At 40.5% G+C, this 23459-nt stretch overlaps 1 protein-coding gene across 3 annotated transcripts; it reads left to right on the plus strand.

Moving 5' to 3' along the window:
• Positions 1-1688: 1688 nt before the first annotated feature.
• rbms1a (RNA binding motif, single stranded interacting protein 1a) lies at positions 1689-23044 on the plus strand. Of its 3 annotated transcripts, XM_060878977.1 has the most exons (15): positions 1706-1779; positions 1937-2015; positions 6380-6558; positions 10590-10648; positions 11964-12055; positions 14972-15129; positions 15305-15384; positions 15486-15601; positions 15876-15925; positions 17300-17387; positions 17980-18030; positions 18592-18702; positions 18793-18873; positions 20131-20209; positions 20337-23044. In XM_060878977.1, exons 2-14 carry the CDS (start codon positions 1962-1964, stop codon positions 20203-20205), a joined length of 1194 nt encoding a protein of 397 aa, XP_060734960.1. In that variant the 5' UTR covers positions 1706-1779; positions 1937-1961; the 3' UTR covers positions 20206-20209; positions 20337-23044. The 3 variants fall into 3 exon arrangements, with proteins under 3 accessions (XP_060734968.1, XP_060734976.1, XP_060734960.1); XM_060878985.1 differs by having other exon boundaries at positions 1689-2015; positions 15486-15592; XM_060878993.1 differs by lacking the exon at positions 1937-2015 and having other exon boundaries at positions 1690-1779.
• Positions 23045-23459: the final 415 nt, after the last annotated feature.

The following is a 23459-nucleotide window of genomic DNA, read 5'->3' on the forward strand; positions in this document are numbered from 1 at the left end:
TATTGGTGCCTGATAGGCTGGTTTAAATATTTCCGTGTAAGAAATATTTGGATACTCCAGTGATTAGCTGTTTTTCCAGTGGAAATGCCTTGTTGATGAGAGAGACAAGAGGAGACTGGCCAGACTGATTTAATCAGACAGGAAGGCTGCAGTAACTCAAATATCCACTCTTTACAACTGTGCTGAGCAGGAAAAAAAACATCTAAGTGCACACAACACATTGAACCTTGTGGTGGATGGGAAACACTAACATAAAGCCACATTGGGTTTCACTTCTGTCAGCCAAGAACATGAATCTGAGGCTATAGTGGGCATGAAACTGGACAGATTGGAAAAGCATTGCCTTGTAGATCAAAGCCCAAACCTGGGGGAGGATAAATACTTTCTAGAGAGCTTTTAATTGGATGAATACAAGACTAGTACATGAGAAAGCTTTAAATATAATTCTTAAACATTTTTCCAGAAGTGACAAGCAATAAAAACTTCAAAAATATCTTCAAAAGCAAGCAGATTATTTTACAGCATTTAGAAGATGGCATAATACAGAATGACTATCATTTATACAACTAAACAGTAGAGGGTTAAGGCCTTTGCTCAAGGGACCAGCATTAGCAGATTGGGGATGCTGAGATTTGAATTCACAACCTTTCACTCAGATGCCCAGTGTCTTAACCACTGAACGACCTTGACCTGACAAGATCATATTGGTGTACTTAACACATTTTCACAGTATTTTGTTTTCCCAGACCAGTGAACTGGATCCCAATATTCTTGAAAATGGAGGTCTGGGGTTTGCTGAGGTGTGCAAGCTATCTAAAAAAAAACCCAAGCACAGAGATCAGCTTAGTTATTAATTTACAGAACAGCGTATACGAAAGTGACGTGAAAGTGACCTGTGCGGTAGATCCACAGTTTGACAATGAATTATTCTGAGACATCAAACCTGCAGTTTCTAGCCCCTTCCCCAAACAAGCCCAGAATCAGTCCTGGAAACTGGAGTATTTAGACCAAGTGTGAAAACACCTTGACACAGGTAAATAAAGTTTAGAGCACAGTGTGTGATGACAAAGTGTTTATTTCAGCCAAGAACGGTTTCTGTTCAAACCTCAAACGCATAGAGAGATAGTTCATGTTCCTCCAGCCTGTATTAGGTGTGACCATGATTACAGCAGTGGATTATCCTATGAATAGGTTGATAAGGCTCATGGCAAGCATGGGTGGTGTCATCTACCTTGTTAAATGTCTACAAGTCATAGACGTATGATCATAGTTACGGGCTCTTTAAAAATAAAACAATACATAAAAGATGTTAAACTTAATCTCATTTCAAGCAACAATTCCCACGTGACGCCTCGGGATAGGACTGTCCCAGTGGCCTAGGGCGCATTTCTATGGCTGCATTGTAGACGGGATCTGATGGTCCGGTTGTGGAATGTGTGGTATGCATGCCGGAGACAACCAAGAGCTCGGCGTAGGGTTGAAGCAACCGATTATCCATTTATAAAAAGCGTGTATGCTGTTTTTAGTAGTCACTCTGTGCTCTGGATGAATTCAATACGTAGTTAATGACGTCTTTCTTCGCAGATAGATATTCTTACTTATAAAACACGGAGGTTAGATGATTTCTAGGCGTTGAAGCAACCCCCGTAGTCTGAGTGACGAATGGATCGTTCCACAGTAGGTGGGTCTTTCCTGCGGGCAACAGAACGAAGATCAATGAACCAGGCGATTTACCGAAACTGGTTGGACGGGCTGAGGTGGGAATAAACCATCGACACGGTAATATTGTTTTTGTTTGAGACGTCAAACCTCTAAATACCGTTTTTTTTTCGGGAGCGACCGACACCAGAAGAGTGCGATGTGGAAAAATTACAGTTGTACTGTAGCCTAATAGACCAGTGATTCGTTTTGTACGGACATATTCTGTTATTCACAGCTGAATCGAGAACGAAGGAATATTAATGATGATCTTTGCAAACACCGCCAATCCAGTGAGGACACCTTATCGAAAGCAGGTTGGTTAAAAAAATAAATAAACTAGATTTAGCAAAAATGATTCACATAATAATAGTACAAAATGAATCGATTCAGGGCGATAAACATGTCCAGAAGACTATTAGGTCACATGTGAAGGCAATTATTAATTAATTCATTACATTTGACTTTTTTTTACGGTAAAAAAAAAAAAATCCGGGTTTTGTTATTTCTCTCCTCTTTTGAATCACGAATGATCAGACTTCAGTTCAGTGAATCGTGAATCGACACCGGAATGAATCTCTATTCGACTCAGCTCTTTTAACCCGTATTGGTTAGTATTAAATTATTCAACACGACTGAGTGAAATAAGCTTCTGATGCAATATGAAATGCGTCAATCCGGTGCTAGTGCTGGGATTAGTCATGAAATTAAGATTATAAAGAGAAACCAGTGTCTAATGAACGATTTATCAAACGATAGCGATGTGTGTTTTTTTTTTCTTCTTCAAACAAATTCTCTCTTACGTGCTTAATGAATGTGACTGACGGTCATTTTAAGGGTTTGATTCGCTAATAGTTTTAACATGAAGCTGTTAATGAGGAGTGAGGCACGAGACGGGGGGGGGGGGTGTAGTGTGGGGGGAGGAGGGGGGCTTTAAGGATGTGACTGGGAGAGTTTCCCATGGCAACTTGTGTCAAGAGAGTCCTGGATGTACTCATGAATATTCATGAGTGTGTACAGTATGTTACAAAAGTTGGGCGTGGTCTGGATAAGGGGAAAGCTATCAGAGGGCAAGAGTTCATACTGAATATGTTTTGTATGAATTGTCTCTTTTGATCTATACTTGTACAACATTATGCCATTTAACCTTCTAGATCTATCAGTCTGTCTATCTGTCTATCTGTCTGTCTATCTCTATATCTATCTGTCTATCTATATCTATCTATCTATCTATCTATCTATCTATCTATCTATCTATCTATCTATCTATCTATCTATCTATCTATGTATCTGTCTGTTTGTCTATGTATCTGTCTGTTTGTCTATTTATCTGTCTGTCTGTCTGTCTGTCTGTCTGTCTGTCTGTCTGTCTATCTATCTATCTTATCTGTCTGTTTGTCCTATCTATCTATCTATCTATCTATCTATCTATCTATCTATCTATCTATCTATCTATATATCTATCTGTCTGCCTGTCTGTCTGTCTGTCTGTCTGTCTGTCTATTTATCAGTTGTTAGTCATGAAATCCCCTTCAGAAATTTTCCGCCATGCTTATGGAGGTTTGACTGGAAGCTTAATGCAGTGTTGTTCTCAAGCTCTAAATGCAATGAGATACACACAAACACAAATGCCTCCACACCTCTACACAGACATTTGCATATGTTCTCACATAGCTCAGCTCAGCTCAGATTAGTGGCAGCAGAGGTTAGCAGGACTCCAAGATTTCACAGTTTATCAGAACCATATGGTGCAGGATGACTGCAGTGCATAGCACGGGACCCAAGGGACACCACCAACGCTTGAAAGATGGCCCGGAAATTGAATCCGATCTTTTGCTCTCTGCTTTCCTACGTGCCTCCTCCCAATAACCCCCTTCCCCTCTCTCTGTCTATTTCTACTTCATTTCACAGACTTTCCTGTATGTACTGTATAATACATCACTTCTCATGAACAGACATTTGAATTGAGGCTTCACATACGATGCATTCGCCTTGGGCCAATATAATTTAAGGGAAAATGAGAACTATTCTGGCACTGTTTAAAACGAGTTCACTGCTGGAGGAGCTTTTCAAAGTAATAGCATTCCCTTTGCAAAATGGTACCTTATGTTAGAGTCCACTCAGTGCCTCACTGTGTTCCTCAGCAGTCTTTGGAGGCCTCCATGTGTTCCCTTGCTCCTTTCATGTCGAGTTGAAACACATAGCTCTACGTGCATACCTTGACCTCTTCAGCTTGATCAAATGACAGGAATAATGAGCTTTGGGCTGCATGTCCAGGCTCACCTGAGCATGCACATGTGTGGGGTTACGAGTGTGTGAGTCACTCAACCAGAAGTGGGTCAGTGTGTCAGGGAACAGGAGGACACACACCCCTGTTGTGATGTTGTAAGGAAGCTGTTTTTTTTTTTTTTTTTTTTTTTTTCTTTTTTCTTTTATGAACTGCGGTCCAACCACACACAACCAAGAGAATGTGTGCAGGCGGAGTTCAACATCACTTCACAACTGTAATTCACACCACTGGGCTTTTCAGTCACTTTATTATGTTTTTGTTCCCTAAACGCCAGTCTTGTGGTGTTTTATAGGCAGCCATTTTATGCGCGCCGAGAGGGACGAGCAGAACGAGAGCTGTTTTAATGAACGAGCTAGAAACAGGAAGTGATTCACTGATGTCAGACGTAGTCACTATACTCTGTGGTGAGGGTGAGGCCCTTGCTTCCTGTATTCCTGTGCTCAGCCTTGCCACGTGACCCTTCCAAAAATATATAATAACAAATAAAAAAATAAACACATTTTAAAAACCTCTTTCCTCATTTTTTTTGTTCACACAAGCTGTTAGTCATCCTGTCTAGTGTCTAGTGTGAATGAATTTACTGGTCAGGGGAGATGTTTCTGTTATGACTCAACTCTGCTGTGAAGTCAGGTTATAAAACTCCTTTGTAGTTTAGATATTTTATCCAGCGGTTTGGGTTGTGGTTTGATCATCAGGCACATACCGACGAAAAGCTGATTCATTTCCTATGATTTTTCCATGCATACCGTATTAAAACATATCCAGAGCTTTTATTGTAGCTTGTTACCTAACTATCCTGATTTTCTCACATGTTACTAGACCAAGAGTCTTGGAATAGATCAAATTGAAACTTCTAATGTATTTTGGTTTGTTTGTGTTTTTAAGAGGTTTCATTTTATTTTAAAACACTTCCTGTAGCTCTCCTCCAGATCGTGCAATACATATTCATTCTAAAAGAAAATGGTGATTTTTATAAAGAACAGAAATCGTCCCTAATCTTCTCGAGTTCACAGAGTTGTTCCAAATGTTACAGCAATTAGAAAGAAAGGAATTATTCATTCATTCATTCATTTTCTACCACTTATCCAAACTATCTCAGGCGTCATCGGGCATCGAGACAGGATACACCCTGGACGGGAGTGCCAACCCATCGCAGGGCACACACACTCTCATTCACTCACGCAATCACACACTACAGAGAATTTTCCATGCATGTCTTTGGACTGGGGGAGGAAACCGGAGTACTTGGAGGAAACCCCCGAGGCACGGGGAGAACATGCAAACTCCACACACACAGGGTGGAGGCAGGAATCGAACCCCCAACCCTGGAGGTGTGAGGCGAACGTGCTAACCACTAAGCCACCGTGCCCCCCAAGAAAGGACCGTGCTCCCTAAAAATACGTCAGAATTCTATGTGTATGTGTAATTCATTTGATTTCATACTAATTATGTTGTAGGCTTTGTAAGATTTTAACCATTTGAACCATCTTGTCATATTATTGAGTTTTATTAAAGTGTGTTATTTAGTGACCGGAGTGAAACGAACGGGAAAAGCATGTAGTTAGGAGTAAGAGAACTGGACCTGTTTAACCTCGGTATCTTCTATAACTGTGTTGTATGTGGATTTTATGAATTTGCAACCACGTGATCATATCGGGAAGGTTCTTTTGGTGATATTGGCACGGATCTGATTGCCATAAAGCTTGGCTGAAGAGATAGCAGTACAGCAGTACAGCGTAAAACAGTAGAAGCTGTGATAAATGATTTGCATCCTTTCATATGCAGCTCAAATAATCTAATATACCATAGAGGGATAAATAGAGGGAAGTCTCCAGAATTCAGTGCAGAGAAATATCATCCCGCGTTCTGCTATGCTGCTTTAAGTGGTAGATTGGACAGATATAGGCGCTCAGGCAGGTACATGTGCTTTTGTGTACAGAGCAGAGGATCTGTGGTTACTGATTAGATGGTAGGGAGCTGTAGATGTGGGTAAACGATGGGTCTACAATCAAACATGCTACCCAGCACCACACAAGCATAAAGGACACCACGGTCATGTGATTTGCCTGTTTCGACAAGCAGCTGCATGGCTGTGATGCCAAGGTGATGCTCATGTACAGTACACTCGTTTCAGACCAGCGCACTTGAGAGATTTTCGGTCGCACAGAGCTGTGTTTGGGTTGCTTTTTTTTTTCTCATCAGGATTGAAGGGATGAGTGAACATTCATAATGTGAGATTTCAAAGAACTTTTCAGAAGATAAACTTGTTATACTATTAGAAATCTCAATATCAAACTTGTATCGGATCCAATTTAATATCTTGGCTGATGATATTTAATAAAAGCATGATCATTTCATTTGCTCTTCAACTGTTTTTATTTGCAACCTTAGCCTCCTGTTGCTCCGCCCACTCTTCCAATGGCTCCGCCCAGCCCAAGCACCAATAGCAGCACGAATAACAGCAGCAACAGCAGCACAACCGGATGGGAGCAGCTCAGCAAAACCAACCTTTATATCCGCGGCCTGCCCCCATCCACCACAGACCACGACCTTGTCAAACTCTGTCAGCCGTGAGTACACACACACACACACACACACACACACATCTGTCTTGTTATCTCTGTGAGGACATTCCATTGAGAGAATTGTTAATACAGCTAGTTAATAATAAGCCTAAACATAAATCCAACCCTAACCTTAATCTCAATAACCAAATTTTTTTTTATTTTTTTGGGATGTAGTAGCCTAGTGGTTAAGGTGTTGGACTACTGACCAGAGGGTCATGAGTTCAAATCCCAGGTCCACCAAGCCGCCGCTGCTGGGCCCCTGAGCAAGGCCCTTAACCACTTAGTTGCTCATTTGTATAAATTGAAGGAAAAAAAAGTCACTCTGTCTGTTAAATGCCAGAAATGTAAATGTAGTAAACCCCTGCACACACAGACACACACTTTCGGGAAGGAATTGTACAGATCACAGCTTATTTTAAGTATTAAATTTCAAGTTTTAAAGTAATGTTATATAAAGACAAACAAAACCGGCAGTAAACCAGTGAGAAACACGTAGCTGCTTCAGGGAGAATCTGTGAAATCACAAGCTTTCATAGTTTTCCTTTTCCTGTGTACTATGGATATGTTGTTCATAAGCAGAAATGTTTGAATTTTTTTCTTTATTATACATTATGTACTACTATGTACTATTATATATTACAGACCTGTTTATAAAGCATATAAACATACGTATATATTAATAGTAATTATATTGTGTGGGTTCCCCTTCTACCCCCCCAAAAAGAGCCTACATGGAACAGACTTGTCTGTCCAGCTTAATCAGATTGTGATCTGGGAAATTTGGAGGCCAAGTCAACACCTTGAACACTGATGTGTATTGTAGGTGCTACACAGCCCCATAAACATGAACTTTTCAGCAATTTGTGCAACACTAGCTCTTCTGTAGGAGCCGTGGGAGCACGTGACCCTGTCGTTAGTTCGCCGGTCGTTCTTCCTTGGACCATTTTGGTAGGTACTAATCCCTGCATACTGGGAACATCCCACAAGACCTACTGTTTTAGAGATGCTCTGATCCAGTCGTCTAGATGTCACAATTTGGCTCTTTTCAAAGTCACTCAGATCCTTAGGCTTGCCCATTTTTCCTGCTTTCTGCACCTCAACTTCCAGAACTGACTGTTCACTTACAGGTGCTGTTGGAACAAAATAATCAGTGTTCTTGACTTCACCTGTCAGTGGTGTTAATGTTATGGCTGATCAGTAGACGGACGGACGGACGGGGAGATAGATAGATAGATAGATAGATGGATAGATAGATAGATAGTTAGAACTTTATTGTCAAGTGCAAATAGTAGAAGAAATTCTCTATCTATCTGTCTGTCTGTCTGTCTGTCTATCTATATCTATATACAGTACATATAACCTTTCCATCTCTCTCTCGCTCTTCCTCTCTTTGTCACTGTTTATAAATCTCTTGCCGACTGTTTCTTCCTCACTCACCATCCTTTCTGTTTCAACTAACCTCTCTCATTCCTTCATTCCATCTCTCTCTCTCTCTCTCTCTCTCTCTCTCTTTCTATCTCTATCTCATCACGAGTGCCTCACATGAGCACAGGCTGAAGCATGTAACCCAAGGCAACATCTATTTGTGTGACAACTTCCCGTCTTCTTCCTTCTCATGCGAAGAACGCAGGCATGAGTCAGCAATTGTTTAACAAAATATTCAAAAAATGAAAGAAAACGGGTCTGTTCCTAGTAAAGAAAAAAGAGAGAGTAGCTCTGTGATTTCTCTACAGGCTGTGCTGAAAAACAGTTTTGCAGAATTCCATGCTGGGATTCCTGCAGCATTAAAAGCCCAGATGTTTTGTGTTTGTCAACGGTTAGTTCAGCCTGGTTACGATTGCACAAGCAGACACACATAAGACCATATTTTTGTTTAATGTGTAACATAAATGTTGTACCCTGACGCAGTATTGATCTGTGTGTGTGTGTGTGTGTGTGTGTGTGCTTGTGTGTGTGTGCTAAATATCATGGTGAAACATCATGTGCGGTGCATTATATAATTATAAAATATAAAACTGGAAACATACAAAAACATGTAAGTACACAAGTAAATATAAAATATAGGCTCTGTTCTTTAATGTTTTTTCTTTGCTGTTAACACCACATTCAGTGGATTCATTTCCACTAACTACACCCCCCCAAGTATGTTATTCCTCATATACTATTATAATATTTTTATTTATTGCTTTTTGATGCTTGAACAAGGACAATTAATGTTAGGTTTACTGAAACTAAAAAAAATAAATAAAAAATTCCAACTGCTCTGTTCATGTTGGTGCTTTTACAAGAGATGGAGTCTGCAATTAGAGGAAATTGATGCCTGGTATTGATATTTAGCATTTTGTTGACCTTTTTACCCCATAAATCCTTGTGCTGCAGCGTGTGTGTGCAGGGGGGGTAGTGGTTGTGGGGTTGATGGGGGGAGAGAGTGAGAGAGAGGGAGAGAGAGAGAGAGAGAGAGAGAGAGAGAGAGAGAGAAAGAGTGTGTGGGGGGGAGGGGGAGAGAGAGAGTGTGTGTGTGTGTGTGTGTGTGTGTGAAGTCCGGACATTCCCGTCATGAGTTAATTTATCTCCGGCTGCTCTCAGGAGTCCAGGCATCGCCATGGTAATTCCAGAAATTGATTTTTAAGTGTCAGCTAGGGAAGACTCATAATCTTCTCGACATGTGTAAGGTTTGGAGCTTTGTTAAGGTCAAAGGTGTGTTTAATGTTTTAAACCGTGTCTTATCACATTACATTAGAGTTGGCCTTGTATGTCGTTTGTTTGTTCATTTTTGTTTGTTAGCTTTTGACGGTGTAGCTATAAGAGAGATGGCCGTATAGCAGAATAAACACTTCTGTCTTTTCTGTTTTTGGCAAATGCCAAAGTTTCTAGCCAGTTTGATTTACTATGACGTGCTCCAGGCAGACACATGCCATCGTAGTGAGCAGGAAATGAGGGCCTTTTCCCCCTACCCCAGAAGGAAGGGGTCAAGGCCAAGGTCGGGTGGGCCTCCATGCTGGAGAATCATGTGATCTACATGTGAAATCCTATTGGTTCCCTCCCCCCATATCTCACATTTCACTTCACAGGGTTTGCCAAGGAATGCTGTTTATGAACGCTGTTTATGCAGCATACCAAATCAGACCTTTATTCAATTTAACCTTACGGAAATTTGACTTGTTCTGCAGTTTCTCGCAGAGATGTGATACGTCTCGAGAAAAACAGACCGGTTTCTGGGTTCTGGATCATTCCTCAAACTCTCAAGGGCATTTGCTTCAATTTCTCAAAAAACTCAAAAAAGTGAAATTGTTGACTCTTTCCACAGGAGTCAAATGAGCAGAATTCCTGTTTAAAAAGCAGACATGATTTCAACCCTTTTTTTTCCCCCAAAAACAAGATTCATGGACAAGAAAGAGCAAGTATGCATCAGATTTTGCAGAAACAAAGACGGAAGTGAAACCTTCTCCATTCTTCGTCCAAACCATAGGCGCTTGTCTCAGGGGTGTTGAGAAACACACTCGGCCATGCCTGCTCTCATTCATCATGCCTCGCTCACTGCCTGATGATGGAGAACACACGCACACACACACACACACACACACACACACACACACATACACACGCAGCCTGAGGCTACGGTCAGCACTGGGACTGTGGAAGGACTTCCTCTGAACTATATGCAGTAATCACAGGCTGTGTTCCATCAGCACCAACATCTCAGTCTCTTTTCGTCACGTAAATGCTGCACGCTCTTCGTTTGAGCTTATGCTCTCTGCATTTCTCACACAAAGCTTTCTTTGTCTCTGCGTCGTACACCTTTTAACAAGCTCAGGGACTCGGCAGTTCCTGTGTGTGAGTGTGTGTGTGTGTGTGTGTGTTTGTGTGCCATTTAGCTTAGCTCACACATTCCTTTTTCTTCATGCCATGTATGACATGTGTAGACAGACTGTCTGTCAGCAGGATGCATTTATCCTCTCTCTCACTCTCTCTCTCTCTCTCTCTCTCTCTCTCTCTCTCTCTCTCTCTCTCAATCTCTCGCTCTGTCTCTGCAGGTATGGAAAGATTGTCTCCACAAAAGCCATCCTGGACAAGACCACAAACAAATGCAAAGGTTTGCCAGATCATATTGTCTTTCCTACTAGGGCTTCATGATAGTGGATATAATGAAAGGATTTCTGTGCTTATGATCATTAGAATTAGGAACAAAACAGTTTTATAGCATGTCATAACACGCTATAAGAAAAACGGCTTTAGGTGCAGGTTTATTTAACCCTTTAAAACATCAGGCAGAAACTAGACAAGTCTAAAGCAGGGGAAAAAAAGAAGGTTGCACAATGTTGGAGCAAGTCTTCACAAAGTGACACTGAGTGTGCCGTGTTTATGCGATCAAATCTGTGGCGTAGCTGAGAATTTATTTTAGGGAATGAGGGTGAGGGGAAAAAAGTTAAATAAGGTCACCATTTAATGCCATATAACAAGTTAGATTAATGAATTTAGTGTGAAACATTTAAGCACTGGGTGGTTAGAACGTTCACCTTGCATCTCCAGGCTTGGGGGTTGAAATCGCGCTTCCAGCCCGTGTGTGTGTTTGGAATTTACATTCTCTTCCTGTGCTTCAGGGCTTTCCTCCAGGTACTCCAGTTTCCTACACCAGTGCAGAGACATCTTTTGTAGGCTGATTGACGTGTCTAAATTTTGAACTGTGTGTGTGTGTTTGAATTGCTGCAGTGGTTTGCCACTCCTGACTTCCTCTGGTATATACTTTATGCATCGTGCGCCCCTGTGTAGGATCAGCGCTACAGGAAATGAATGGATGGATAGATTAAGCGTATTGTTTTGGGGCAATTCTGGTACTCAGAATTTCATAATCCGAGTTTAATGTATATCTTAATTACACTTCTGTATCAAAAATCACACTGATATCCCTAATCACAGAAGAGGGTTAGGTGGAAAGCAGCTTTCGGACAGAAATGGGGGAAAATACATGACGCTTACCTGTCAATCCAGATATCAGTTTCTCAACATAGCAGCTGGTAGCTTATAAAATGTGACTAAAGAAAGGAAGGAATGCATTTATTTATTTATGTATTTGACCTTTGGGGTTTTTTCAATAAGGAGGAATCATAATAATGAGTGAAGATAATGAAGATTATTGTAATGCAGTTACATGTTATTTGAAACCTACAGGATATTATGAGATAAACTATCACAAGGATTTATTCGTCATCCAGAGACGTTAACTGGAGATGATTGGAATAAATTGTTTTTTATTCCCTCAATCGTTTAAATAGGAAAATATAAATGTTAATATGCATATAACATTAGTCTGTTATTCCAGTAAGCTTTGAGTCTTCTTTAGCATGCATTATTTTCTAACATGTTTTAGTTCATTAGTGTGTGAATAATGCGACGTGTCTTTTCTTCAGGTTACGGCTTTGTGGATTTTGATAGTCCAGTGTCAGCTCAGAAAGCTGTGGCAGCGCTAAAGAACAACGGAGTTCAAGCTCAGATGGCCAAGGTAGGATCTCCTTCTTCTAGGCTTGTTTCTGTACCTCTGTGTCCGTGGATTTGCTTGAACGTCAGGGAGTAAACACGCTGACTATTGCGCAGGCGTCTGCGATCGTACGTACATCTTCTACGCTAGGGGGCAGTGTCTCATAAACCTAGCCTGATTTGGACAGAAATGGACAAAGCGAAAAGGATCGAAAGTGTTTTTTTGCTGTAGAAATAGTAAATGAAAGATAGCACAGAGGCAAATTTGTTTTGCAAAGTGCTAAAGGAAAATACGAGCCTTGTGTAATCAATTATTAAACAGGCAAATTTGCACCGAAAGCATTTCACAAGTCCCTGCTGAAGCCATTTCGTCATGAAGTATTGAAGAGCTCAAATCTGAAATTCCACCAAACAAGGAATTGCGGGTCTATCTATCTATCTAGAGAAAGAGGGGGGGAGAGGGAGAGAGCGGGAGGGAGAGGGAAAGAGAGGGAGGGAGGGAGAGGGAAAGAGAGGGAGAGAGGGAGGAGAAGCGGTGCTGCTGTGCGTCAACCAGTCAGGCGATTGCTGATAGGTCGGTGTGGAGGTGTGTTCAGTTGCATAACAAGAAAGAAGTATTTCATTCTGCTGTGGATTTTTTTCTTTCAGCATTTTAGGAGTAACAAAAATTGTAAACATAAATTTCCCAAAATATACCTTATGTGTAAACCAAATTGTATACAATAAAAGAATAAAGAATAGAATTATCTCCTATCTCTCACTTGTCTCGTTGTTTATTTATAGCTGTCTGGATGTGAGAGTTGTATACACAGGAAATACTCTATTTACAAACCACAGGCTAAGTGAAAACAGGACTAGTATTTTTTTTCTCACCATGTTCAATAAGTGCAAGGCAGAAAGTACAGGATACAGCATGAGAAAATTCTTTTACTGCATCCAATTTCTTAATCACATTTAAAATCTATTTTGAACAACGTTACTCTGAAACGCTTTAATTGTTTCATGCTGGAACACCTCCACACCGACCAATCAGCACTGACCTCACTGGTTGATGCACAGCAGCACTGCTTTCTAGAGGACAGTGTGAGTCTGCCTCTCTCTCTCTCTCTCTCCCTCTCTCTCCTTCTCTCACTCACTCGTTCTCTCTCACTCCCTCTCTCTCACTCTCTCTCTTCCTCTCTCTCTCGCCCTCTCTCCCACTCGCTCGCTCCCTCTCTCTCTCTTCCTCTGTCTCTCCCTCTCTCTCCCTCTCCCTCTCTCTCTTGTTCTTCCTCTCTCTCCCCCTCTCTTTCACTCTTTCTCTTCCTCTCTCTCTCTCTCTCGTTCTCTCTCTCTCTTGTTCTCTCTCTCTCTCTCCCTCTCTCTCACTCTCTCTCTTCCTCTCTCTCTCACCCTCTCTCCCACTCGCTCTCTCTCTCTCTCTCTCTCTCTCTCTCTCTCTCTCTCTCTCTCTCTCTCTCTCTCTGCGTGTGTATCACATGTCCTCCTCGCCCGGACGCTCTTATATTTATTTATTTATTAAAACCTAAGATTTAAATGTGAACGTACATGTCCTTCATCTCTTTCCGGCTCTAGCTCTGCTGAGTCTCATTCACTGTCCCCTATGTTAATGGTGGTTGTATGTGCACATATATACGTGTGTATATAGCAAAAGCCTTTTTTTTACTGCATTGACCTCTTCCCACTGCTTCAGCATGTTCAATTATTAATCGCATCTCCTCAACTAGCTTTTATTATCTCTTATAGTGCACTGATCAGCTACTTTCACATCTACTTTTTTTGCTCATGCTCTCATTTGTGACTCAATACATTTGTTTGATTCCCATTACTTTTTTTTGTAATCTACTTGCCTCCAAATGAGGAGGTTCCAGAGTCAGCCAAAGGCCATATGTTAATCCGAGCTCATCACCATGGCTACGACCTCTTACTAACTAGAGGGTTATTGTGGATAATAAATCCAGGGCGCCCTTATAAACCAAATTGCTTCGTGGAGAAAGAATGTCAGATTTGCCTTAGGCACGCTGTAGCTCAAATTATGCCTGACATGTTGTTCTTGGAATGCAGAATGCACCATTTTTCAGACAGTGAAGAAGATTTGAGCGTAACGAAAATGTACGGTGATTCTCTTGAGGGCCTCTTAGCCATGCTAGTCTAATTGTCTCCAAATAATAGAAGTAGAAATAGAAATTATCTCTTGCGGGTTTTGTAACCTCTTAAGCTGTGCGTTAATTCCTTTCTCACGATTGGCTCAGTGGTCAGCGTCCGTTGTGTGCGCTTTGCAATGCTTTTACTGTATACATTCTCTCAGCTCTAGCCAGATTATCCATTCTCTGCTAATTTTTCTCTTCATGTGTCCACCTACTGATTTTCTTTATTATTATTGTTGTTATTGGCACCATTCTCCCCATTTTGTGTAAGTCCACAGTTAAAGTTTGAGGTGAACATAACTCAAGCACTTTATCTTGCTGTCTCAATATTTCATCCATCCATCTGTTTTCTATAATGATTATTTTACACAGGGGCACAGGGAGCCTGTATCATACCCCAGCGGACTCCCCATTTATAGACAGGGTTCCAACAAGTCACAGGGCAAAATTAAGCACATAAAGATTTAGAATTTAGACCCATAATAAACAAAGGAATCACAGGGACAACCTTCAAAGTCTACACACACAGGTTGGTGGTGGGACTCGAATCCCCAACCTTGGGTAATAATATTGTTTTTGTGCACAAAAATGGCCCACAATCAGATCGGCATCTCTTTTTGTTAAAGAATTGAGAAACCGTGATCCTGTTACAACAACAGGGATTTAGTGAGATCATAGCAAGGTATCTTTGTTGAATTCAATAGCATCACAAGTTGCACTTTAACGCTTTGTAAGAAGCATTGTAGCTTTTTAACAGCTTTTGTAATCGTGCTACTCTGATATTTGTGTTACAGCAACAGGAACAGGATCCGACCAACCTGTACCTGTCCAACCTGCCAGTCTCCATGGACGAGCAGGAGCTGGAGAACCTCCTCAAGCCCTTCGGACAGGTCATCTCCACTCGCATCCTCAGAGACGCACACGGCGTGAGCCGAGGCGTAGGCTTCGCAAGGTCAGTGTGCACATGTGTGTACATGTGTTTTTGTTCACCATCTGGATCGTTATGAATCACCGTGTTCAGGTTCAGTCATGTATGTATTTAAACCAGGACACTGCCAGCTGTTTTGTTCATTGTACTCTGTTCATATTTTTTCCTTTTTCTCTTTCTCTCTGTGTGTTTGTCTCAGAATGGAGTCTACGGAGAAGTGCGATGCCGTGATCTCTCACTTTAACGGGAAGTTCATTAAGTCCGCGTCTGGAATGCTGGGTAATTAAAAAAATATCTCTTTGTCGCTGTCGATCTGATCGGTTACCAAGTGTTAGAAACCTCAGGGTAGCTGTTGGTAAGTGTGTGGAATATGTTTTCAGGTGCGTCTGAGCCCCTGCTCTGTAAATTTGCTGATGGAGGACAGAAGAAGCGACTGAGTCAGACTAAATACGTCCCCAACGGACGAAACTGGACACGGGACGCCGAGGTGAGACTAGTAAGTCAGTCTCCTGTGCACTTTAATGTGTGTGTGTGTGTGTGTTTTCATGGATCCTACTAATTAACACATTTGCTTTTTAGATTTAATAAAACCCTTAAGTTGTACTGTCATCTGAGGACTTTGTAACAAACATGATTGCAATTTTAAATCCTATCGAGATTAAAAAAGTCTAAAAACACAAGCGGCTCTGCTCTCTGGAATCTGTGAATTTTGCTTCTACATGCTATCATGCTTCTACAAATCAAATGCATTTGATTTTTTTTTCTTTCAGAGCGGGATAACATTGACCTATGACCCCAATGCTGCTGCGCTCCAAAATGGGTAAGAAGTGACAGATCATATCATTAAAGCTAGAGAAGGTTGAGAAGTCTTTCAGGAAGGAAAACTTCTTCTTTGTTATGTTTAAAATGAGCTTCCTGTTTCCACTGGGCTGCTTTCAGAGTTTAGCTTGCGTAGTAATACTAAAAATAACCGCGGAGTTGCGTATGCGTCAGAGGCGTGTCTCCATTACTACAGGTGATTCTGACCTGAATTTAAGAGCATCTTCTTCTACCACCTGAAGTCAAGAACACTATTAATTCTAGTGCCATCGTCTGACACTTTAATATTGTGTAACCATAATATTTAATATTGAATATTGTTTTTAGTTCAATAGTCTACTTCATTTGAACTTCTATTCGAAGATTTGAAGAATGCTCGCCTTTTTTCACATATATACACGTTAGTATATATTTTTTTGGTTTTTAATTGTCTCGTGTTTTTACACTTGACACAAAAGGAAACCTTTACAAGTCCACATTTTCTCTCCTATCTCAACAGTTATCTCAAGATAATGGAAAAAAAACCCACATATTAAGCGTTTTCTATGACAAGGCTGTCCGACCTTAGCCGGGAAGCGCAGGAGTGGGTGGGGTTTACAATCCGATCACGCAGAAGACACACCTGAGTCTATTAAAGATAGAGATCGACTAATAAAACAGGAAACAGGCGTGGTCTTTGGAATGTAACTTTCATACCAATGCTATGTGTGACGCGATGAATAAAACATACTTTATCCGAACTACCAGAAGTATGTGAATACTTGTAGGAAAGAATCTCTGTTCCGGAAACTTCTCCACTTCTCTGTAAATACGGTCAGGCGGCGTGGGTGGAAAAAACTGATCAGAAATTTTGTCACAAGAAAATTCCGGCCGCCTTACAGGCTACAAACTGTGAGGACATTTGCGTAACCTGAAAGAGGGTACTAGAAAAAAATCATCAGCACACATGCAACCCGATTCTGAATACACTTTACTTTCCACCCATAATAAGTCCCTGACTCTATGCTCACTACATAGGGTGTACTTAGTGGCAGTGTAGATCCTAAATAGTGCACACTTCATGCCCAACAGAATAAAATGTGTGTGCCACAAAGTACCACAGGAGTTTACACCTTTCCTTACATGGAGTTTAGGAAATGTGATTTAAAATGACTTTGTTAGTTTAGCACAGGAATGATCCGTCCAGTTCACTACACACGAAGGTCACAGCTGTGCAAATATTTTCACTCAGGTTTCACTGCTAGTAATAAATTCTTTACTCTGTGTCTGGGTGGTAAATGTGGTTCAGCTTGTTGTACATAATTGAAATTGGATTATGTAATTACTTGGTACACAATGGGGAGTCAATAAGTGTCATAATCTGTAACACATTCAGGTACTACACCCCTCACTACAGCATGGGAAACAGGATAATGACCCAGACTGCTGTGTCTCCCTACATCTCACCTGTCTCCACTTACCAGGTATAACCTCTCTCTCTTTCTATGTCTCTCTTTCTCTCCCTCCTTCTCTCTCTCCTTTCTCTCTGTCTCTCTCTCACTCTCCCCCCACCCTCTCTCCCTGCTTTCTCTGTCTTTCTCTCCCTCTCTCTCTCCCTGCTCTCTCTCTCTCTCACCCTCACTCTCTCCTTTCACTCTCTCTTCTTTCTTTGTCTTTCTCCATGTCTTTCTCTCTCACCCTTGCTCTCCTCTCTCTCTCTCTCTCTCTCTCTCTCTCTCTCTCTCTCTCTCTCTCTCTCTCTCTCTCTCTCTCCATCCCCCCCCTCTCTTTTTCTCTTCATTTTGCACATTTTTGCCATTGTTTGGGAGCCTGGTTAATAACCACTACAGTGTTTTATTTTTATAACTGAGTGGTAGCACCATGATGTGTATGATAATAAATAGACTCAGTAGCCATTGTGTTTACACCTGGAGATTCTCCGGTGATGAGGAGGACAGCAGCTGTGTCAATGTAGTTAAGATAAGTTGTGCTGAGTTGCTAGCTTTCATACAGCACCTGCCCTTAACTTTGTGTGTGTGTGTGTGTGTGTGTGTGTGTGTGGGTGCATACTTACAGGTTCAGAGTCCCTCCTGGATGACACATCAGCCTTATATTATGCAGCATCCGGTAAGAGAGAACACACATTTGTTAATTTCTTTCTCTTCTACCATACAGCTTTTGTCTGCACAAAATGAGTTCTATAAAATGAAATGCTGCTTGTGGGGCGACGTCCTGAGGGTGACATGACAACAAGGTAGTGTTTGTGTCCTGACCACCGTTTAAAAAGATGAAAACAGAAATACTGCTAATGAACATTGTGATCTTGAACAGTACGATCAGTGGTTAATGTGTTCAAAGCCAGAAACAGGTGGAATAACAATTTAAATCTTTTAGAGGTGTTAATTTGAACATTAGGAGAACTCTTTCATCAGTCAGGCCACTTACATGAATTTCATGATTATTATTAAACATGACGTCAATAAATTTCATCTGCAGCACATTATCTGCAATCTCCCACATCTGATTATGTAAAGAAGTGTGTGTGAGAGAGAGATGAGGATGAGATGAGGATCTCGTTCTCTCTGTCTCACACTCTGTCTCACACTCTGTTTCTCTGCTTTCGCTTCCTTTCTCTCCATTTTGAGTTCAGCAAATCGCTCTGATGTGCCGTTTCTTCTCTCTCTTCAGGGAGCTGTTCTGTCGCCCTCTATGGAGCATCCCATGTCTCTGCAGCCGTCCTCCATGTTGACTCCTCTGACCCAGCAGATGGGCCACCTCTCCTTAGGCGGCACTGCCACGGTAATCTCCAAACGAACAACATCAGCTAATACCTGTTTAGAGATGCCTTTTATTCTTATGTAATCATTATTCGCAATTTTTTTTCTTCAGTTTATTCCGGCAAATACACCTATGCAAGGAGCATATATTCCTCAGTATGCTCATATCCAACCCGCTGCCATCGCCACTGAGGTACGTCCTGTTCTACACTACAGTGTACAGGATAAAACACAAAAGAAAATCAGTCTTGACATTTTCCAATAAAGTTTTGTTGGCCATTAAATTCAATTTGAATTTAAATGCATTAATTAATTAAAGAAAATTATTTTTTAAAAATGTTTATAAATCAATATTTTCATGGAGATAGGGAAAGACTTGTGTTTGCTTGTACAGTAGAGTCATTGTTTACTGCTTTGTCCTTGTGTCAAAATCATGGGTTGTCCCAAGAGTCACTGGTGACACGATGCACCATTTTTACATGAGGAAGTTACAGCACTGCAAGTTCATTACAGCACAGTGACATTTTCTTCTTTTTTCCGTATTTCCCATCTTAGGAAGTTGGGGTCAGAGCTCAGGGTCAGGTATGATACAGTGCCACCGGAGCAGAGAGGGTTAAATGCCTTGCTCAGGGGCCTAAGAGTAACAGCTTTGCATTTCTGGGGCTTGAACCCCTGACCTTCCCTTCAGTAGCCAAGACGAGGGTCACATTTACAGTTGTTAGTTTCTAACACGGCATTGAAGATGTTTAGACAGATGTTTTCATAATCCCAGGTAAAAAGGCGTGCTAACCCCACTTGTATATTACAAGTGTGAAATGTTCCTTTGCCCGGAATTACAAGACTGGGTTTAGATCGATGGTAACCTGGGGTGTGAAATGTTCCTCTGCCAGGGATTAAATGGCGATGTATAGAACGCCAGTAAAGGTTTAAGGTCAGTGTGAAAAACACAATTTAATGGTGTGGAGCTTACATGAGACAAGTTAATTTCTGACATTGCCTACATTATAGCGTTATAACAGCTAAAAACTGCATTATCACCATCCTCTCTTTTCCACTCTTCCTTGTAGTTAATACGACAAAACAAATCTGTCATCAAGGAACTCAGAAAGCACAATGTCTTCTGTCCTGTGTGAGGAAACTTACTGACTGTTAGCACAGTGTCAGAGTCGTACTGTTACAGAAAACGAATCAACAGCTTGATATAAGGTTCAGTCTGATTTTAGAACGGTCTGGTAAAAGACATTCAGTTTATCCAGTGCATCCAGAAGATGTTTAGGTCTGTCAGGTTTCATTGTAGCTGAGGCGTGAACATCATGTGTCACAGTAAGCCATCTGTCGACGAGTAACACACGACACGAGTCTCTCGCTATAACACATCCTGTGTATGTTGTATTATGCATTATTCATCAGTGTATTATCTTCTGATTTATGAGACTTGTTTGCGTCTTAGGATCCCAGCGTGCAGCCGCAGGATGTGAACTCCAGTGATCCTTCCACCTACCCATTCCAACCTAACAAGCAATAAAAGGGTAATTCATCTAAAATGCACAGTGCTCTAGTGATATTGTGTGAATTTTGTAATTACGGTGCTTATAGATTTGGGATGTCTTTTACTTGTCATGTAACATCAACGCTGGCTGATTTCTTCTTTTCCAGGTGAGGAGTTTGGAGGCGGAGTCAAAAGAGGGCTGCTATAATTTACAGGCTAATCTTCCTTGTCGAGGAAGTGACACATCACAGAGGAAAAGACACCTTTTTTTGCACAGGTTCCAAAAAGAAAATAAGAAAACAACAAAAAAAAATAAACAGGAAAAGTCCACGGTTTAATCAACTCCGACAACCTCAAAGACCCGCAGCAGGTGCATCAGCAACCAAAACAATGCAACTCATTACAGGAAGACAGACAGACAGACATGGGAGAGAAGTAGACGTTTTATTTTGCTAACGAAATGGAAACAAGACGAACGCTTATTTTTTACCAAGGACTTCGGCACAGACCAAAGTCTGTGGACACTGGACTCCAAAAAAAAAAAAAAATGCAGTGTGCTAGTACCTTTAGATGCATGAGAGGACTTTTTAGTATGGTTTTTAGTGTGTTTTTACTGACCGTTTATCACACACACATATAGACACACACTTAAACACACAAGAAAAGAACATTTGCTGTGGTAGTAGCAACGAGGAGGTTTCTTTTTTTGCTTTTGTCTTCCGCACTTTGCCTTCTTGGTCCGTAGTAACAGTAATTTGCCTTGTAAATACAGTAGAGCGGGGTTTTAGATGAAAACGCTCGACGGCTGTTGTTGCTCTTCTCTCCTGTCTGTCAAAGCGGATAATTCACATGCTTTACTCGAGGCTGTTCTTTACACAATGCAGGTTGTGTAACGTGTGTGTGTGTGTGTGTGGTTCTCACGGGAAAGACGAAATCTGCTGTCCTCTGCCTTCTTTTTTCAGTCAAACTTGATGTGGTAGTTGTAGTTGAAGCTGTTGTTAGTTTGGGAGGGGCGATTACAGTAGGCGGGGTGGGGGGGGAGGGGGGGATGGAATTTAGGGGCTTGGCTCGATGGGCGGAGAACGGAGTATAGATTATAGGGGACGTGCTCGACCTTGGGAAGATACACCGTTCGTTATTAGTAATAGTTTTTCAGAGAGCAGATTATGACGCTTTTTTTTATTTCAATGGCAGTTTTTTCCTTTTATGTTTGAACACAGTGTGTAGAAATTTCTTGTAATGAGAGGCAGAAGTGCAATGTTTCTTTAGCTAGAAAGCAAGAGTTGTACAGAACAAGAGTTAAAAAAAAAAAGAGAGAGAGAGAGAGAGAGAGAGAGAGAGATCCATTTTTATAACAAAATCAATCATTGGGAGGTAAATCCCGGATTTTTTTTTTTTTTTTTTTTTTTTTTTTTTTTTTTGCGATTTTTTTTTTATTCCGCAGTTATCCCTCCAGTTCATGGCAATATTAAGGGCTGCAGCTGTCAATCAGAAACGGATATAATATGCAGTGACTTCAGAATCGAGTTCGAAATGCATTCATTCTGTTTAAAAAAAAAAAAAAAAACAGCGTGTGAGGGTTTCGTAGTGAAAGGGACAAACTTTCGGGGAAGCTTTTAGATGTACAATTTAAAAACGAGTCCTGCAGAGAAAAGAATTAAGGCAATAAAAAATATATAAAGAAAGGCAATTAAGATACTTTCCACCAAAGACCATCAAAATGTTCCCATCAGTATGGACTAAAGCAAAAGGAGCAGGTGTAAGCTAGATCTATGTGGATATTTGGAAATTGTGCCTTTTTTGCCAACTCGGTTTTGATTAAGTTTATATTTACTTATATCCTCAGACATGAAGTATCTGGAAATAAGAAGAAATACACGAAAATAATCAAAGGCTAATGATGCAGATTCAAAAGAGACTTTGGTCTTTAATATTGATAATTCAACAGAGTCACGTTTGTCGTTTTGTTTCGTTTCGTTTTGTTTTGAATTTTTTTTGCAGCTGTTTTCTTTTGATGTCCAGGTCAGCTTGGCCGTCGATCTACCTCAGAGTTGTATCTGTCGTCTGATTGGTCAGGTTTGCAGGTCTATCCTGCCCAATCAGGAGGAAAAACACCAGCTCTGGAGCTGGGATCATACAGGACTTTGCATTTTAACACATCTGTTCATCCACTTCTTCAAAGGAAACATTTGTGGGGTTTTGTTTTTGTTTGTTCTTTTTTTTTTTTCCCTTTTTTTTTGTATTTTGATGTTCTGCATTTAGCCGTCTGGAGAGCTCCTAAAAAAAAAAAAAAAAAAGTAAAAAATTAAAAAAAAAAAAAAAAGTAGGCCTCTTTGTTTTGAAAAAGCTGTGGCGGTTGAGAAAAGCCTATGTGACTGCTTTGAAAAAATATTTTTACGACTGTGTTTGATAAAAAGACGAATCATGTTCTGTATCCAAACAGATCACAAGCTCTACCAGGTCGCTGCAGTCTCGCTCAGTTTACCGAGGCTTAGTTCAAGCAACCAAAGCAACACATTATGAGAAGTATCTAGATGAGGGAAATTTTTTTTCAGTTTCTCCTGGCACAATCTTTCATGTCAATACAGTGGTTAAAGGGAAAAATGTTCATGAAGCAAAGAAATGCTACATAGGTTTCACAGAAACAGTGACACTTTTTTTTTAATATCGCTTCATTGTACACGCCACACTTTTGTCAGTGGTAGCTTGTACATCCAACAATAACAACCACAAAACCTGCTCCTGTGTTTTGTTTCTATTCTACAACCTGTCAATTATTATTATTATTTTTTTTATTTAAACGCTTTTTATCTTTTATTTCTATGATGAATTCCTCTGTGAAAAACTTTTGAATTAAAGACAGAGCTCAAACCTGCCCAGAATTTCTGCTTTTCGCTGTTTTAACTGCCAGACGTGTTTTATGTAAAAGATGAAATCAGAGATGGCTTTGATTTTTTTCTTCCAAAACCTGATACTGATACTGAAACCTTGAGTATCTGGTCTTGTCTTATCAACCTAAAGATCTAAAGGGTGATAAACTCCAACCTTCACAGAAATATCATTTTTAAAAATTCCTGTTTCAAGTATCTTATTGTAATTCTACTTTTATTATAAATAATGGATTGTTATTGGAAAGATAAAAAATTACATATTTTGCTTAAAAATTAAGAGAATTTTTTCTTTTAACCATTTCATTCGTACTTAATAATAATTCCTGGAACAAAAAGTTTTAAACATCAAAATCATTTCTTAAAGATCGAACAACAGCACAAAAATCTTTTTTTTCTTTA

This window comes from Tachysurus vachellii, chromosome 1 (genome assembly GCF_030014155.1).
Source record: "Tachysurus vachellii isolate PV-2020 chromosome 1, HZAU_Pvac_v1, whole genome shotgun sequence".
Classification (NCBI taxonomy): Eukaryota; Metazoa; Chordata; class Actinopteri; order Siluriformes; family Bagridae; genus Tachysurus; species Tachysurus vachellii.

Coding starts and splice junctions, on each gene's coding strand:
- rbms1a (XM_060878977.1), top strand. CDS start 1,962: ATGATGATCTTTGCAAACACCGCCAATCCAGTGAGGACACCTTATCGA. Junction 15,602..15,875: donor GGGACGCCGAGGTGAGACTA/GTAAGTCAGTCT, acceptor TTTTTCTTTCAG/AGCGGGATAACATTGACCTA. Junction 18,031..18,591: donor CTTATATTATGCAGCATCCG/GTAAGAGAGAAC, acceptor CTCTCTCTTCAG/GGAGCTGTTCTGTCGCCCTC.